The sequence below is a fragment of the Artemia franciscana genome, chromosome 15 (genome assembly GCF_032884065.1).
Source record: "Artemia franciscana chromosome 15, ASM3288406v1, whole genome shotgun sequence".
Lineage (NCBI taxonomy): Eukaryota > Metazoa > Arthropoda > Branchiopoda > Anostraca > Artemiidae > Artemia > Artemia franciscana.
The window spans coordinates 35,674,201-35,693,273 of NC_088877.1; the positions used below are offsets into that span (position 1 = coordinate 35,674,201).

General features: G+C 33.9%; 1 protein-coding gene across 1 annotated transcript in view; it reads right to left on the minus strand.

Annotated features, from left to right (window-relative positions):
* Positions 1 to 11,056: 11,056 nt before the first annotated feature.
* The window catches only part of LOC136036414 (ankyrin repeat domain-containing protein SOWAHA-like), a 102,150-nt gene continuing 94,133 nt past the window's right edge, over positions 11,057 to 19,073 (minus strand). The window contains exon 7 of the mRNA XM_065718630.1: positions 11,057 to 11,380. Within this exon, the coding sequence (XP_065574702.1) occupies positions 11,351 to 11,380 (30 nt within the window). The 3' untranslated portion in view covers positions 11,057 to 11,350. The remainder of the gene's footprint in view (positions 11,381 to 19,073) is intronic.

A 19,073-nucleotide genomic window follows, 5' to 3' on the forward strand; every position in this document is an offset into this window, starting at 1 on the left:
TAAACCGAGAAATATTCCCACGTAAATCATGATAAAAAAAAACTCTATGTAGCACTTGCCCTAGGTAATTTCTTGGAGGCACTCATGATTTACGGCGTTTTAGCTTAAAATGGAGCCGAGGTCTAACCCCCCACCCCACGGAAATACCCCCGCGGCTGGCTGGTCTCCAATCACTTTCGACTTATGAAAAAAGGACTAAAACTCTCAATTTATGATGTAGTGAGCACCCTCCAAAGTTTCTACGACCATGAGGTGGATGTTGGGATGAGGAGGGGACAATCCCCCTCCTATATGGAATAAATTGTGCTTATTTTGGGGTTTAATGTTAGTCTTTACTTTCATAATTTCATAACAGCGTAGACCAGAAATCAAGAGAGATTAAAAAAATACTTTTTGATACATTTTTTAATGTTTTTGTACCCCCCTCCCCCAAAAAAATCTTGGATATGACCCTGAAGATTCTATATCGGTTTCTACCTCCACACTCCCCTCGTCTCTTCCTTGGAACTAATTGTGTATTTACAATGAAGCCTCAATGAGAGTTGGGATGTTTTGGCATTAAAATGCACCCTTTGAGGCATCTCCCTCCCTCCCTAGCTACAAAAGAATCAGAGAACCCATTGTAAGGGTTCAAAGCCCTTATATGCACCAACCAGCAGCAGAGGGGGTATTTTCAGTAGCGGGGTATTTTCCACGAGGGGGTAAACACCTAGAATCGAAATGGGCATTAAATTATTTGTGGTTTACTTTGTTCAAAATTCCATTTAAAATGAAGTGAAATATATAATAACAGGTAAAACTTTTAATTAAGACGGGAAACAGAGAAAATTTTCATTTATAAATATACATATATTACTAAAATCTGAACATTTCAAATTCAGTTCCGCAAGTCTTTATTGATGGGGGGGCTAGATTATACAGTTAACACAAAGTAGGAAATAAAAAGAAAACAAGAAAAAATGTACCCTGAATATACATGCATGTATGTTAGGGGCTCTTGGCTCGATTAAATGAAAAAGAAGAGTTATATAAGAATTTATCGAGAGGTGGCCTAAATTCCACTATTTGGTGTACATATAGGTGCACCACGTGTGGCTTACCGTTCCTCCATGCTTAGCACAGTTTTCCTAACAACGTTTAGGACAATTCTACCACGCTTGGCAAGCACCACCTCGTGTACGTGATTTCTGGAGTTCGGGAACTAATCGGAAATTATAGAAGTTGAACATGGGGGATATTTCGGATATAAGAGACTATTTTTCGCATATCTTTTCTTTGGCTAACTATATAAGTTACATTATTTATTAGAATAAGTTTTGCCCGAGAAGAAATTATTTACCCAGGCTAGTTTCGAAAAAAATAGACAAGAATATACTTAATACGCCTTTTTGGCGAAAGCTAAAATAAGTTGTTCATATAGTTGATATAAATAAAAAAAAATAAAAACTAATATATGTGTTACACTTCTTATATGATATAAAAATATAATAAAAGATATAATATAAAAGATATAATGTGATATACTTTATATCATTTTACGCTACACAAGATGGTGTTTCCCTTTCTTTTCCCCTTTTTCTTGCTTTCTGTTTCAAAGAGTCCTTGGTAAAGTAAAGCAAGGATCTACCAGGTCTAGTAGTAGACAAAACCAAAAAAAGACGAGGTTTGATAACAATATATGTATTAAATAATGTGTTCTAAGGCCCTGAGAAAATTTGCCTTATTTTCAAAAAGGGGGAAAGTGACCTTAATGGATGTTCCACATTCAAATTCAGCACATCAGAAAGCCGTATTGTAGAGGCTTTAATCTCCCATCTACAAGAATGTGGAATTTTTATCAAGAGAGAAGATCACAGATGTGGGTTTATTTTTGTCGAACCAATGGTCCCAGAAAATCGAAAGATAGCTGATTCAAATGGAAATTAAAAGTTCTATTACTTTGTTTAAGAAGCCAAAAAGATTATACAATATTATTTTAGCGCTTTTTGTCATTTTGTGGCACCAAACGACAATTTTAACCGAAGAAGGCAAAGTTGCTAGTGATAGTAAACTCTGGAATAGCCTATCAATTCAAAATTATTGACAAAATATACATTGAGCTTCCTAGTTTCAAAGGCAGTAATACTGTACAACGGCGCAATCGTTCTTGGAGGGTTAAAAGGTCCATATAGAATAAACTGTTAATATTGACATTTTTTTAAAGTTTCATTTAACCAACTTGTGTCGTTGATAAAATATGTGTATAATTTCGCATGAGCTATTATGGCGGAGAAACGGCAAGGCATTATGTAGGTGGGAGGGGGTGCCTGATGCTTCAAGAATCCAGTTTCTACACAAAAATGTTCCAAAACTTTCTCTGAGCATTCAGGAAAATATAGAAGAAGGTCGGGGGTTATAAATTAATAAATTCATTTCATAGGTATTGTGGAGTGATAGCTCCCTTCTTATTGCCGAGAAATGTTTTTGTAACGTGCAAGATTATATTCACATGCTCACCGGCGCAAAGGGTGGAGAGGCATCTCGAGCGTTGTCAGAGAATTCCCCAGGAGGGGGAGGCAAATGTTGCTTGGTAGTACCTTTTATCAGCGATTATGTTTATTTTTATATGCTAAACAGCTATGCGGCAACAAACTGTAAGAAAGGAGCGATTCGTGATTATTGTAATCGACACTTAAATGTTTTGATAGCAACACATACATTAGAAGAACGGACTTTTCAGAGGTCGTTCAAAAGATATAGGCTAAAATTCTTTTAGATTAAAGTATATCAGAAAAGGTACGAATTTGAGAAAATTTGCTCTATTTTTCTCATATTCTTTCGATCGCTTTAGCAACTCGTTACTACATAAAAGAAATTAAGAAGCAAAAAATTGTGCTAATCCTCGTGCAATTTTTTACGTTTCCAGTCCAGGAAGCTATTAACCAATTTATAAGTATTAATGCTTACAATTTAACAACAAACAGGTCGGATTCCGGGGGCAGTAGCCCCCATCTTATCTTGGATAGGCCTTGCCATGATTTGAAAACGATCAGGAACAACAACAAAAAATGTATTTCTAATGAAGTAAGAAGTGACACTAAAACTTAAAATTAACAGAAAATGTTCCTCATATGAGGGGACTAACCCTTCATGAACTCTCCACCCTTTCCACTAAAATTTTATGTTGGTTCAAAATAGTTCTTATTCCAATTCAACGGTTAGTTCAGTCGTTCTTGAAAGTTTGAACAAAAAGTCAAATTTCAGCGTAAACAGCAGGGGTTCAGGAGGGGACAGCACTCCTCATATATGAAACAATTTCTGCTTGTTTTAAGCTTTAATGTCACTCCTTACTTTCAATTGAAAAAAACTTGTTTTCTTTTCATTTAATTTTTCAGAGACAAGCTTAAGTTTCCGTTCGATTGGTTAAATTAATATCTTTAATAATGTGTAAATTAATTTCAAGTTCTTTAATTTATTTTAATTTAAGTTAAATTTTATTTAAGTTTAGTTTAATTTTACAGTAATCTAACTAATTAATCTTTTTGCTTTATTTAGTTGATGGTTTATTAATGTCTAAAAAATTAAATCAGCCAAAACTATTACGTGTCTTGTACCTCTGGCGGGACAGTGTAGCACTTTTTTTCTTTCTCAAAAAAGTTTTCATGACACCACTTTATTAATCTTTTTGCTTTATTTAGTTGATGGTTTATTAATGTCTAAAAAATTAAATCAGCCAAAACTATTACGTGTCTTGTACCTCTGGCGGGACAGTGTAGCACTTTTTTTCTTTCTCAAAAAAGTTTTCATGACACCACTTTATTAAACTTTTCAAAAAAACTTTTCAAAAAAAAACACTTTATTAAAGTTTTCAATCCTAATATCATCATTTACTTAGAACCAATAATTTTTCATTCTAGGCCAAAACTGACAAACATTTCATCAGAGAATCACAACATGTCAACAATATTCATCCATTAACACCGTCTAATTTCCTACCACAAAATTCTTCAGAAAGCCCCAAAATAATTCATCCCTACTCTCTTTAATATTTCATTCTATGTTTACACTTTTATGTTAGACATGCATGAAATATTATTATCTAGCTTGTCTATAATCCCTACCAACTTAGGGTAATTGCTTGATTGATGGTATGAAAATAGGCCTATAAAAAGGGGGCCTCTAAAAGAGTAATGAAAACCATAATAAAAAGTAGGCGTGAATCGTTTACTTACATACTAATTTGATGGAATGTCCCAATTTGTCCAATTAAGTAAAGTAAAAGAGGGTTGACGAATGGCACAGAGGGTGTAACAAAAACATGAAAAAAGAAACAACGCATAAGATAGGTTACATAATATACAGCTAGAGGTTAAAAAAGAGCAAATAATGGGCCTTCTTTCAAGTTATGTAAGAGAGGCTCCAAGACGATATCTAGGATAGGTTCAGGAGAGGGATAAAAAACTTTAAAAAACGCATCCAAATTTGTTTACATGTATTTTTGCTACTTTTTTACGAGTAGAACAAAATTTCAGGAGTTGACAGGCTCATACCCTGTAAACCTCTCTCCTAAATATGGCCTTGGCACGCAGGAACGCAAATTTTTTCGGGGAGGGGTCCATGGTTTAAAACAGAATTTTTGAATAATCTGAATAAAAGGTACACAAACATTCAGAAAAAATTCAGGGGGGAAGTCCGAGCCCCGGAACCCTCCCCCTCCGTAAGTCCCTGAGATAAGGCCTTTATGGATGCCTCCCTTTTTGATAGCTGTTTGAGCTTTTTATAGTGACTAAAAATTTGCAATAATACCTTCACAAAATTAAACCAATGGGAATAAAGCACACTTTTAACATGGAAGTTTATAACAGTAATCTGTCTTTTTCTCTTCAGTTAAATCTTATTTTCTCAATACCAAAAATATTTGATTGACCAAAAAACTAAAACATATTTTTTTAGCTTTCCCCATCTACTGACAGTGGTGTAATTTCGTCGAAACCCTGGAGGGGGAAAAGGTTGGAGCCGATATTCTCAAGTCAAGTGAAAATGACAGTGAAAAATTAAAAGTGAGCTATATAGTACCATAAAAGCAAAAAAGCGAAAAAACAGAATTGTGAAACCAATAGATAGCCTACATCCAAAGAATCGGATCTTTAGGCTGACTTCAAATATATGAGTTTCATCAAGTTTAATCTTACCAATCAGTTACGAGCCTGAAAATAATTGCCTAATTTTCGAAAAAAGGGGGAAACACCCCCTAAAAGTCATAGAATATTAATAAACATAAGAACATCAGATTCAACATATCAGAGAACCCTGCTGCAGAGGTTTCAAGCTCCTATCGGCAAAAATGTGGAATTTTGTATTTTTTTTGCCAGAAGAAAGATCACGGGTAGGCCTACGTGTTTTTTTTTTTTTTTCAGGGGTGATTGTATAGACCCAGTGGTCCTAGAATATTGCGAGCGAGCTCGTTATAACGGAAATTAAAAGTTCTAATTCCCTTTTTAAGTGACCAAAAAAATGAAGGGCAACTAGGCCCCCTCCCACGCTTATTTTTTTACCCAAAGTCACCGGATAAAAATTTTTAGATACCCATTTTGCTCAGCATAGTAAAAAGATCTAATAAATATGTCTCTGAGGATGACTTTATCCCCCACAGCCCCCGAGGGAAGGGCCTCAATTTGTGAACTTTGCCCATTGTTTACGTATAGTATTGGTTATTGGGAAGAATAGATGGTTTAAGGGGGATTTTTCTGGTTGGGGGGATCAGGGGGAGAGGGCTACAGGGGAGAATCTTTTCATGGAGGAATTTTTCATGGGGGAAGGGAATTTTCCATGAATAATGCCTGATTTCCAGCATTATTTAAAAAACAAATCAGAAATTAAATTTAAAAAACAAGTTTTTTCAACTGAAAGTAAGGAGCAAAATTTAAAACGAACAAAAATTACTACGTATATGAGTGGGTTCACCCCCTCGTCAATGCCTCTCCCTTTATGCTAAAGTTTTTAGTACTTTGGCGAGGGGACGAACCTCCTCATATACGTAATAAAATTATACGAATATAGAAGTTCATTATGTTAGTTAATTCGTAAGTTAAGTATATTTATTGCTAATAAAACCGTTCATAAACAAAATCAGAAAATCTAATGCCCTTTTTAAGTAACCAGAATATGGAGGGCCAATAGGCACCCTCCCCCACCCTTTTCTCTAAAAATCGTCCAATCAAAATTCTGAGAAAACCATTTAGCCAAAAAAAGTAAAATTAATATGCAAAATTCGTTTTCATTATTCATGTACGGTGAGCCAAAATCAAAACCTGCATTAATTCAAAACGTTTAGAAATTAAATAAAAAACTTTTTTTTTTAACTGAAAGTAAGGAACGACATTAAAATTTGAAAACGAACAGACATTATTCCATATATGAAAGGAGCTGCCCACTCCTCAGCGCCTCACTCTTTACGCTAAAGTTTGACTCTTTCTCACAATTCAACATTTTAAAACATTAAAAAACATTAACGTAAATAGCGTAAAAAACTGCCTTAAGGAAGTAGTCGCACTAAGCAAATTACGCACAAGATACTTTACTGGCACTCTATTGTTTTTTGTTTTGTTTGTTTTTTTTTGTCCTTTTTTTTACCAGCAAACATAACTATAGTTTGGCTTAACCATAATCCTGCCCAGCTATCATGACAGTAACAACAAATATTTATTTTAGGGCAACAACATATCAATTTGTTTGCTAAAAAAAGAAAAATGTGCAAGGATGAATTAAGAATACACAAATAAACAATTTACGCTTAAATGAATAACATATTCATTCGTTATTTACCCGATTTTCTCCTAAGCATTACATTATATAATTCGTTTTTACAATTCCTGTTCACTGTCATTTAGATACGCCTTCAAATATACATCTTTCAATATCTGTGGGTTTGCTTTAAATAGTCTATCCCAATAAGAATACTTAAAGATTGACCGTCCAAAAGAACAGGGTTTTTCACAGTTAACTCGATTGCGTAGCTTTCGTCGCTCCAGGGGCTTTAATTCTAAATCCCGAGTTTGTATTAGGCTTCTGAAACCGTCAAAAGCTATGCCCTGGGCGTATTTACGTACACCTTCAAACATACATCTTTCAAAACCCATGAGTTGCTTCAAATATTCTATCTCAATAAGCCACTCACTGACCGACAATCCAGAATAGGACAGTTAGTCAGAGTTACCTCGATTGTGGAACTTTCATTGTTCCGAGGGCTTTAACTCTGAACTCCCGAGTTAATATTAGGCTTCTGAAACCGTCGAAAGTACTGCCCTAGCCATACCTGTCAGACTTGTCGGTAAAACAGCAAAGATTTGTGAAGGATAAGAATTTTTCCTTGATTTTAACGCCTTATTTGAAAAGCTAGTATAACAATTCTTAGCTATTGCCAACTATGTCTTGCAAGTTGAGCTTTGAATTTGCTTGGAACATTTTAACTCTCAGATAAAGGGCGAACCTGTTTGTGATTATCTTTTTAGTATATATTTTTTTCAATTATTACAACACACTATTATATATAGTTACTACATCGTTATTATCATACTAAATTACCCCCCCCCCTCAAATCTCAAGATTATTATAATTTCCTAATAACTTCCTACTTTAATCGTGTAATTTGTCTGTTTTGGCGCTTTCCGAAATATAACCCCCCCCCCATAAATCTCTGCCTGGGTAGCCTGCTTAAAAAATTAAAATCCTGTATGAATTTTTATATATCGATACATAAGAAGTGGCAGTGGAGCCCGTGCTTTCCACGGGAAAAAGCTTGAATTTATTTTGTACTTTTCTCTTAATTTCTCATATGTCATGTATTTTACAGAATGCTTGTATTTTTATCCAGCCTTTTCAGAGGTAAAGTCCTGTGAACGTCCCTGGGGAAAAATAATTTGTTTACGTATTTTGTAATTTTTTATTTCCAACACTAAGGTAAAACCAAATATTCGCGAGAAAGTTTTTATTTAGTTTTTTTTATTAATTCTTTTTAATAAATCGATACATTCCGCTAGAAGGATGTCGTTTCTTGCTACGTCCATGCTGCCATCACGTAGGCTATAGCCATAAGTCTTGGAATCCAGGTAATTACTTTTTTAGTTATGCCACAGACAGGGGCGAGTCTATAGCATTTTTATTCGGGGGAGGGGGGGCAAGAAGGCCTCCATATCTGGATAGTAAGGGCACATGGGTTATACAATAATTTTCCCTCCAAATTACTGAGGGGGAAATTGCCACCCCAACGACGCCCCTGACCAGAGAGTAGATGAGAATTATCCAGAGATACTATCACTTCACAAGATAAGTTACAAGCAATATTTTATTCATATCCTCATCAAAGACGGCAGTAATAGTCTAAACGCTTAGTGTCCGTATCTTGCGAAGTTTGAAAGAACCTAAACGCCAACCCACTATTCCATAGCTTCTGGAATTGTTGACCTGAAATGCAATAGTTAAATGCACAGTTTCCTATTTTGGAATTCAGAATCCATCTCGTTTGTTTACCTTTTTATAATATACTAGCTGTTGGGGTGGCGCTTCGCGCCATCCCAACACCTAGTTGGTGGGGGCGCTTCGCGCCCCCCCCCCAAGCCCCCCGCGCGCGTAAGTCGTTACGCGCCATATTAGTTACGCGCCATTGTAGTTGTGTCCCTATGTCCCACCTGTGAATCGACCATTCCCTCAGTCGCCATCGTCATTTATATATCCCCCTGTGCACCCCGGCGTCCCCTTTGTAGTTATGTCCCTGTGTCCCGGTCGTCGTCATTTATACTCCCTGTGTCCCGGTGCTTTGTTGATTGCTAATCGAACATTCCTTTTGTCCCGGTCGCTTTCTCTTTGAGTGTCGTCATTTATTTAGATTGTTTCTCCTTTATTTTTCAGTTTTTTTCCTTTTTTTAGTTTTTTTTTCTTTTTTAGTTCTTTTAGTTTTTACCTTTTTTAGTTTTTTTTTAGTTTTTTTCTTTTTACTTTTTTTTTAGTTTTTATCTTTTTTATTTTTTTTTATTTTTATTCTTAATTTTATTAGTTTTCTTTTTCTCTTCTATTTTTCAGTTTTTTCCTTTTTTTAAGTTTTTTTTTTAGTTTTTAGTTTTTTTTAGTTTTTTTTTCCTTTTTTTCTTTTTAGTTTTTTATTGGTTTTTACCTTTTTTTTTAGCTTTTTTAGTTTTTTTCGTTTTTTCTTTTTACTTTTTTTTTGTTTTTATCTTTTTTATTTTTTTTTATTTTATTCTTAATTTTATTCATTTATATATCCCCCTGTGCACCCCGGCGTCCCCTTTGTAGTTATGTCCCTGTGTCCCGGTCGTCGTCATTTATACTCCCTGTGTCCCGGTGATTGTTTCTCCTTTATTTTTCAGTTTTTTTCCTTTTTTTAGTTTTTTTTTTCTTTTTTAGTTCTTTTAGTTTTTACCTTTTTTAGTTTTTTTAGTTTTTTAAATGAAAATTTTTTTTAGTTTTTTTCCTTTTTTTCTTTTTAGTTTTTTATTGGTTTTTACCTTTTTTTAGCTTTTTTAGTTTTTTTCGTTTTTTCTTTTTACTTTTTTTTTAGTTTTTATCTTTTTTATTTTTTATTCTTAATTTTATTAGTTTTCTTTTTCTCTTCTATTTTTCAGTTTTTTCCTTTTTTTAAGTTTTTTTTAATTTTTAGTTTTTTTAGTTTTTTTTCCTTTTTTTCTTTTTAGTTTTTTATTAGTTTTTACCTTTTTTTTAGCTTTTTTAGTTTTTTTAGTTTTTTCTTTTTACTTTTTTTTTAGTTTTTATCTTTTTTATTTTTTTTTATTTTATTCTTAATTTTATTAGTTTTCTTTTTCTCTTCTATTTTTCAGTTTTTTCCTTTTTATAAGTTTTTTTTTTAGTTTTTAGTTTTTTTAGTTTTTTAGTTTTTTTAGTTTTTTTAGTTTTTTAGCTTTTTTATTTTTTTTATTAGTTTTTAGTTTTTTTTGTAGTTTTTGCCTTTTTTTAGTTTTTTCAGTTTTTTTTTTAGTTTTTAGTTTTTTACCTTTTTTGTGGATCGTCACCTGATCCATAGATCCACAGACAGACAGACAGCTTATTTTTATATATTTTTTATTTTTTTTTATTTTATTTTTTTATTTTAGTTTTCTTTTTCTCTTCTATTTTTCAGTTTTTTCCTTTTTTTAAGTTTTTTTTTTAGTTTTTAGTTTTTTTAGTTTTTTAGTTTTTTTATTTTTTTAGCGTTTTTATTTTTTTTATTTTTTTTATTAGTTTTTAGTTTTTTTTTGTAGTTTTTGCCTTTTTTTAGTTTTTTCAGTTTTTTTTTAGTTTTTAGTTTTTTACCTTTTTTGTGGATCGTCACCTGATCCACAGATCCACACACAGACAACTTATTTTTATATATATAGATAAAGGTTTTATAATGCATAAGTATATGGGTATCTAACCATCTAGTCATGGTCAGTAACTTCATTCTTACCCTCATCCAAGATAGGTGTAACTCCCAAATGGTGAGCCCGTGTGAACGAATGAAACTACCTCATGTTTCCACTTTCTTTTTCCACCGAAGTTTTATGACATATGTACATATTGCTATTAAGCCACCCCGCTACGGTCAATAACCTTATTTTTATTTCGTTAAAAATGGTAGTAATTCTCGAAAATTAGGTCCCTGTATCTTGATGGGACTGAACGAACTTAGACAAAATTCTGCCACTCACCTATTGCGCAACTTCAGGAATTCTTGACCTGAAATGCAATAATTAAATACGCAGTTCCTGCATTGGAAGTAGGAATCCACCTTGTTTTTTTCCTTCTTTTTTCAGCAAAGTTTTATTATATATAAGTATACGTGTACCTAACCACCCAAGACTCAAGAACACACTACGGAACCGCAGACAGACACAACTAACATTGACAATTATATTACATTTACACTCGTTATAGATGAGTTATTTGTATGAGTTGTTAACACGACAGCGCCATGTTTTGTGGCGTGACAACACTGATAGAACAAATGCAAAAGCATCATAGCCTACAAAATTTCAAAACAAAACAAGTGAATACTTACACCCTATTCAAGAGCCAAGCCAATGAAATTCAAACAGTGAAGGAAACCGCCAATTATCATCAGCACCAGACATGAAAAACAAAAGGGTATGAAATTGACTTAAATAAATAATAATAGAAAATAACAGTTAAATAGACTTGGGTAAATTTGTCTTCCATAACCTGAAAGTTTCGCATAATTATCAAGTAAATTAAATACCGCTAAATTATGTTCTAAATAAGGGAAAACATGGTTAGCCCTGAGGGGAGATTATAACTGGCTCATTCCTTGCCGAAAGGGCAAATTATAAAAGCATATTCAACACAGAAATGAGATAAAATATTACAAGTTCCTTCTTACCGTAATACAGTCCTGAAGAACACAGCCAAACATGAAAAGAAAGAAAAATAACAATTAGACAAATTATTTTTTTACAGTCAAACTTAAGTAAAACATTTAATTACACCTTTTAATGAAAAGAATGGCATGCATTCTGATTAGGACGTCGTATGTGACAAAACAGGGTCGCAAAAAATATGTAATTAATGTTTACGAATTATAATGGTCTATGATTATTTTTAATGTAGATTTCCACAATGACTGTGCAAAACAAGCACTTGATCTACCTTTACAGTATTATTTTGATGGGGAAACTAAATCAAATTTCCAGAAGAAGGATATATTGCCAAGCATCGAACACCAGACATCTACGTCTTTTAACATTTCAAACTCAAATAAAACATTTGATCACATTCACTTCAAAAAAAAAGAAGAATTATGTACATTCTGATTATGATGTAGTAAGCGACAAGACCAGATCGGAAAAAAATTACATAATTAAATAAACAAATTGAGATGGTTTATAATTTACCTACGAGTTTAAACAAAAATTTCTGCAATGACTAAGCATAACTAGCTGCTATAAAACATTAGTTCAATGGGGATTGTAGATGATCAGGGGAAGGATGGCAAGTCTACAAGGCTGGATCCAGAGAGGGGGGACGTTACCTGATTGGAACCCTCGTCCCAATTTTTTTTCAAAGTCATAAAAAGGTAACAAAAATCTAGATACAAAAATTTTTGATGCATTTTGTGAAGTTTTTTTGTACACCTCCGGACCTCTCCCCGAAAAAATAGCCCCCTCCCCTCTCTTAAAAAAACCGGGTATACCCTTGGGGATCTACTAGCTTAAATTTGCTGTCACTAACTACAAAGTGACAAATTACAAATAAATTTTAGTAAAATGTAGAAGGGGGTGATAATTTTTTTCTAAATGGAAAAAAATATTTTGTCCAAAATCTACCGCGATGCTATTTTCTTTTATTTTGGTTATTTTAGTGAAAATACAAAAAAAAGGTATCTTTGAAAATCTATGGTGCAATGTCACTTTCTGTCCCCTTTAACGAAAACTCCAATCTTAAAAGGAGAACTCCTCTATCTCCCCCTCGTATGCAGGTACGGTTATAATAGCCGAATCTTTTATCTAATAATAATAGGGAATTTCCGAAGTTAATTATAAAGCTTGTTTTCCCTAATCCAACATATAATCCCAGTCAGATTCCTACAAAAGGATAGCCCACTGCAAATAGGCGATTATTGCAGACTATTCATGGCCAATTTCCAAGCAAAATAAACAAAGTTCAACCCTCTATTTTACAAAATATATACCAAACCAACAATAATCCAAAAGGTCTGTATTTAAGCTTTCTTCATCTAAACGCTTAATTGGCGCCAAAAGATGAGGGCATAGTTCCGGACAATCCTTCAGCCCAGGGTTACGCCTACCCCCTCCTTTATTCAAACACAAGCTGACCCATGCCTCAGCCCTAAGGTCAGTTTAATAACTGGTTAGCGGCTCGTTAAGACTAAACACCTACCCACCTTAATTGCAGTCTAAAGTTCTCTGTTTCATCGATGACCCGAGCTCAATGGTAGGGTATTGTTCAACTGATGACCCTACAGTTTTACTTATTCAGGGTTTTAATTGTAGAGTTCTGATGATGAATGAGTCTCAATTGGTTTTTAAATTCAATACCCCTTGATCCGGCACTTACTGACGGAATATCCTCTTTCAAAGCGGTAAAAACTATAATTTCTCTTCTTTTTTCACTCTTCGAATATGTAAATGAGATATTATGTAGGGGTTAGATACTTCTTAAAGGCTGTTTTAATTTTATTGTTAAAACTGTGTTTCTCAAGCTATTGGAATATGTGTACAAAAAGCCATATCCAGGGTGGTTAGAGGTTTGAACCCCCCCTTGAAATGTCCGTCTGACTCATAAAAACGTAACAAAAATGGAAATAAACAAATTTTTACGTATTTTTTAGTTTGTTTATGCACCCCCCTCCCCGAAAAAAATCCCGGATACGGCCCTCTGTGTACCTCTTTCTATTACTTTCATTACCACTGAGAACCCTTCGTGAAAACAGAATATATTTAGTACCAACCAACACATATTTATTTTCTAGTGCATGCAAAAAATAATAATAATAATGAATATATTTTTTATAATAAGACAAAAATAAAGTTAGCTATATTAAGAATAAGCTTTATTTGGATCAGAGAGAATAATGAAACGATTTGTTCTAAGATGACAGATCGTCACAATTTGACACATGTTCCTTTCTGGGTGCCGGTGCATATCCCCACAAAACTTCGGTCCAGCGTGTACCCCATAAAACTCCGGACAACACGTACCCCCATCGAGCGCTGGTGCAACACATACACCCATCAAACTTTTCTCCTACCCCTCGAGTAGGTGTACCGCATTTTGGGAAATAATTCTCCAGAAAATGAGGTTAGTTCCAGTTTTTGCCAATTTTTCCAATATATATATATATATATATATATATATATATATATATATATATATATATATCTATATATATAAAAATAAGTTGTCTGTCTGTGGATGTGTGGATGGATGTGTGGATGGATGTGTCAGGTGACGTCACCTGAAAAAACTGGATCAGGTGACGTCAAAACTGAAAAAACTAAAAAAAGGCAAAAACTACAAAAAAAACTAAAAACTAATAAAAAAAATAAAAAAGCTAAAAAACTAAAAAAACTATAAAGGTAAAAACCAATAAAAAACTAAAAAAAAACTGAAAAAACTAAAAAAAGGCAAAAACTACAAAAAAAAACTAAAAACTAATAAAAAAAGTAAAAAAGCTAAAAAACTAAAAAAACTAAAAAAACTAAAAAAACTAAAAAAAGGTAAAAAACTAAAAAAAATGAAAAATAAAAAAAAACTAAAAAAAAGGAAAAAACTGAAAAATAAGCTAAAATAAAGGTAAAAACCAATAAAAAACTAAAAAAAAAAAGGAAAAAACTAATAAATGACGACACTCAAAGAGAAAGCGACCAGGACAAAAGGTATGTTCGATTAGCAATCAACAAAGCACCGGGACACAGGGAGTATAAATGACGACCAGGACATAAGTAAAAAAAAAAACTATCTATATATATAAAAATAAGTTGTCTGTGGATCTGTGGATCGTGGATCAGGTGACGTCACCTGAAAAAACTGGATCAGGTGACGTCAAAACTGAAAAAACTAAAAAAAGGCAAAAACTACAAAAAAAACTAAAAACTAATAAAAAAAATAAAAAAGCTAAAAAACTAAAAAAACTAAAAAAAGGCAAAAACTACAAAAAAAACTAAAAACTAATAAAAAAGCTAAAAAACTAAAAAAACTAAAAAAAAAGGCAAAAACTACAAAAAAACTAAAAACTAATAAAAAAAATAAAAAGCTAAAAAACTAAAAAAACTAAAAAAACTAAAAAAAGGTAAAAAACTAAAAAAACTAAAAAAGGTAAAAACTAAAAGAACTAAAAAAGAAAAAAATAAATGACGACACTCAAAGAGAAAGCGACCAGGACAAAAGGAATGTTCGATTAGCAATCAACAAAGCACCGGGACACAGGGAGTATAAATGACGACCAGGACACAAGTAAAAAAAAAAATTAACAAAACTAAAAAGAAGGTAAAAACTACAAAAAAACTAAAAAGAAAAAAAAAATAAAAACTAATAAAAAAACTAAAAAATCTAAAAATCTAAATAAACTAAAAAAGAAAAAAAAAGGAAAAAAATAAAGGAGAAAAACAAAACTAAAAAACGAATGTATATACAGACTGGTACACCGGGATACAAATGACGACCGGGACACAGGGAATATAAATGACGACCGGGACACAGGGACACAACTACAACGGGGACACCGGGGGAAACAGGGGGATATAAATGACGACCGGGACAAAAAAACTAAAAAGAAAAAAAAACTAAAAACTAATAAAAAAACTAAAAAATCTAAAAATCTAAATAAGCTAAAAAAGAAAAAAAAAGGAAAAAAATAAAGGAGAAAAAATAAACTAAAAAACGAATGTATATACAGACCGGGACACCGGGATACAAATGACGACCGGGACACAGGGAATATAAATGACGACCGGGACACAGGGACACAACTACAACGGGGACACCGGGGGAAACAGGGGGATGTAAATGACGACCGGGACACCGGGACAGGGAATGGTCGATTAGCAATCACCATCAACAAAGCTCAAGGGCAATCATTAGAATCATGAGGTATAGATCTGAATACAGATTGTTTTCCCATGGACCATTATATGTTGCATGTTCAAGAGTCGGTAAACCTGACAATCTATTTATATGCAAAGACAATGGGACAGCAAAGAATGTTGTATATTCGCAAGTTTTACGTAGTTAAAACCATATATATATATCTATCTATATTCACAGGTGGGACATAGGGACACAACTACAATGGCGCGTAACTATTATGGCGCGTAACGACTTACGCGCGCGGGGGGGCTTGGGGGGGGCGCGAAGCGCCCCCACCAACTAGGTGTTGGGGTGGCGCGAAGCGCCACCCCAACAGCTAGTATATATATATATATGTATATATTATCATAACTTCCTACAATGGTTGGTGCCTGTTCCATTTGACAACTTATTGAAGAAAAAACGAAACAGATTCATTCTTTAGATCTTTAAAATTTTGAAATGATGAGGTTTCAAAATGGTTATTAATGACTATGTTTTCTTTATGTTTTCTTTTCATCCGACACAAGAAAATACTTCCGAAAAAAGTTTATCTGCCTGGTCAGGATAGTAGCAGGTACACTTGCAGGAAAGAAACCTTCAGAATAGGCCACCTACGATATATTATGATTGTCACGGTCTGTGATTCCACTTTTCCCAAATATTTCTGGCTCTCCCCGAATTTCACCAAAAAAGAAAATCGTTCTCCAAGATTTCCCCAAAATTTAATAGTGACGAAAATTAACAATTTATATTTTGTGTTAACATTCCTACATTTACGAATGTCAACTTTCGGAGATATTTCAGAGTCCAGCCTTTACTGGTAGAGGGGGGAGGGGCATTCGGGGAAACCAAGAAAAATTCAGGGATATTAGTAGCACTGTCTATGATTTTCTCAGAATCTCCATCGACTCTTTATTTATTAGCCTCCCCCCCCCAGTGGTTAGGTTAGAAGCCCAATGAAATTGGATGCTAGGGGGGCCCAAATAAAATAAGATGCTAGGGCCCCCAGCGAAATTGGAGGCTAGGATCCCGGTGGTTAGGTTAAGGGGCCCTGAGAAATTGGTTACTAGGATCTCCTATGAAATTGGATATTAGGGCACCATTGGAATTGGTCGCTAGAGGGCCCCCGTGGACCTGGATGCTAGGGGACCTGGTGTAATTACTCGTAGGGTTCAATTTCTCAAAGCTTCCTCACTAGCGGGCCCTGAAGGTTTTTTTAAGAATCAGAGAAAATATTACACAACTGTCGAAGAAATCCTGATTTGGCAGGGTCTCGTAGGTTTTTTTAGTCAAAGCCTGTCACATAACAACCAAGGAAATCCTGATTTGGCGGGGTCTCGTAAGTTTTTTAAGCATAACATACAAAGAAATCCTGATTTGGCGGGGACCCTGAAGGTTTTTTTTTTAGAAACTATTATGAAACAAGCAAAGCCTATTATGTGAGAAGCTGAGAAGTCTTGATTTGACGGGCCCCTGGAGGTTTTTTAAAGACTCTCAACAAGCAAAGCCTATTACGTAATAACAGTAGAAATACTGGAGTAAAGAAGCCCTGAAGGTTTTTTTTAAAGAATCAAAGAAATTAGGATGTAATATTCAAAGAAATCCTTTTAGCCCTTGTAGATTTTTTATCATATTAATCTTAGAAATCCTGATTTGGCAGGCCCTCTGAAGGTTTTTTCCACACTCAATGAAACTATTAAGTAATATCCGAAGAGGTCTTCTAGGTTTTTTACAGAATCAAAGTCTATTACGTAACGTTTGCACCTTGACTCGCATTTTGATACCAATAGCTACATCAAAAGAATCGCATTTTAATGCTGGTTTTAAATATATAAGTTTCATTAAGTTTAGTCTTACCCATCAAAAGTTACGAGCCTGAGAAAATTTGCGTTATTTTAGAAAATAGGGGGAAAATCCCCTAAAAGTCATGAAATCTTAACGAAAATCACACCATCAGATTCAGCGTATCAGAGAACCCTACTGTAGAAGTTTCGAGCTCCTATCTACAAAAATGTGGAATTTTGCATTTTTTGCCACAAGGCAGATCACGGGTGCGTGTTTATTTTTTTTTTTTTTTTTTTTTTTTTTTCTTTCCCAGGGGTGATCGTATCGACCCAGTTGTCCTAGAGTGTTGCAAGAGGGCTCATTCTAACGGAAATGAAAAGTTCTAGTACCCTTTTTAAGTGACCAAAAAATTTGAGGGTACCTAGGCCCCCTCCCACGCTAATTATTTTCCCAAAGTCAACGGATCAAAATTCTGAGATAGCCATTTTATTCAGTGTAGTCGAAAAACCTTATAACTATGTCTTTGGGGACGAATTACTCCCCCACAGTCCCCGTGGGAGGGGCAACAAGTTACAAACTTTGACCTGTGCTTACATATAGTAATGGTTATTGGGAAGTATACAGGCGTTTTCAGGAGGATTTTTTGGTTGGGGGGAGGGGTTGAGAAGAGAGGGATATGCTGGGGGAACTTTCCATCGAGAATTTGTCATGGGAGAAGAAAATTTCCATGAAGGGAGAGCAGGATTTACTAGCATTATTAAAAAAAAAACAATTAAAAAATAAATGTGAAAAAGCTTTTTCAGCTGGAAGTAAGGAACAGCAATAAAACTTAAAACAAACAGAAATTATTACCCATATGAGGGGCTCACCTCCTTCTAATACCTCGCTCTTTACGCTAAAGTATTTTTAGTAATTTCAACTATTTATTCTACGGCTTTTGTGATTCAGGGGTCATTCTTAATGAATTGGGATAAAATTTAAGCTTTAGTGTAAAGAGCGAGGTACTGACGATGGGGCGAATCCCCTCATTTATGTAATAAAAACATGAGAATACAAAAGTTCTTTACGTAAGCTAATTTATAAGTTACGTAAATCTTTTACCAATAAAAATATTCGTAAAAAAATTAAAAGTTCTAGTTGCTTTTTTAATTAACCAAAAAATCGGAGGGCAACTAGGCTTCGTCCCCCGCTCTTTTTTTCTCAAAATCATTCGATCAAAATTACGAGAAAGCTATTTAGCAAAAAAAAAAAATATGCAAATTTTGTTTTGATTATTCCTCTGCGGAGAGCCAAAATCAAAACATGCATTGATTCAAAAATGTTCAGAAATTAAATAAAAAAAAAAACAAGTTTTTTTTAACTGGAAGTAAGGAGCGACATTAAAACTTAAAACGCACAGAAATTACTTCGTATATAAAAGAGGCTGCTACCTCATCAACGCCCCGCTCTTTACGCTAAATTTTTTTACTGTTTTAAAAAGAAGAATTGAGAGAAAGAGTCGAACTTTAGCGTAAAGAACGGGGCGTTGATGAGGTAGCAGCCTCTTTCATATACGAAGTAATTTCTGTGCGTTTTAAGTTTTAATGTCGCTCCTTACTTCCAGTTAAAAAAACTTGTTTTTTTTTATTTAATTACGTAACAGACACCAGCGTCTCCTGAAAACGTTCCCTTTGACATAATTAACGCCTGCACCTTGAAGAAGTTTTTACAAA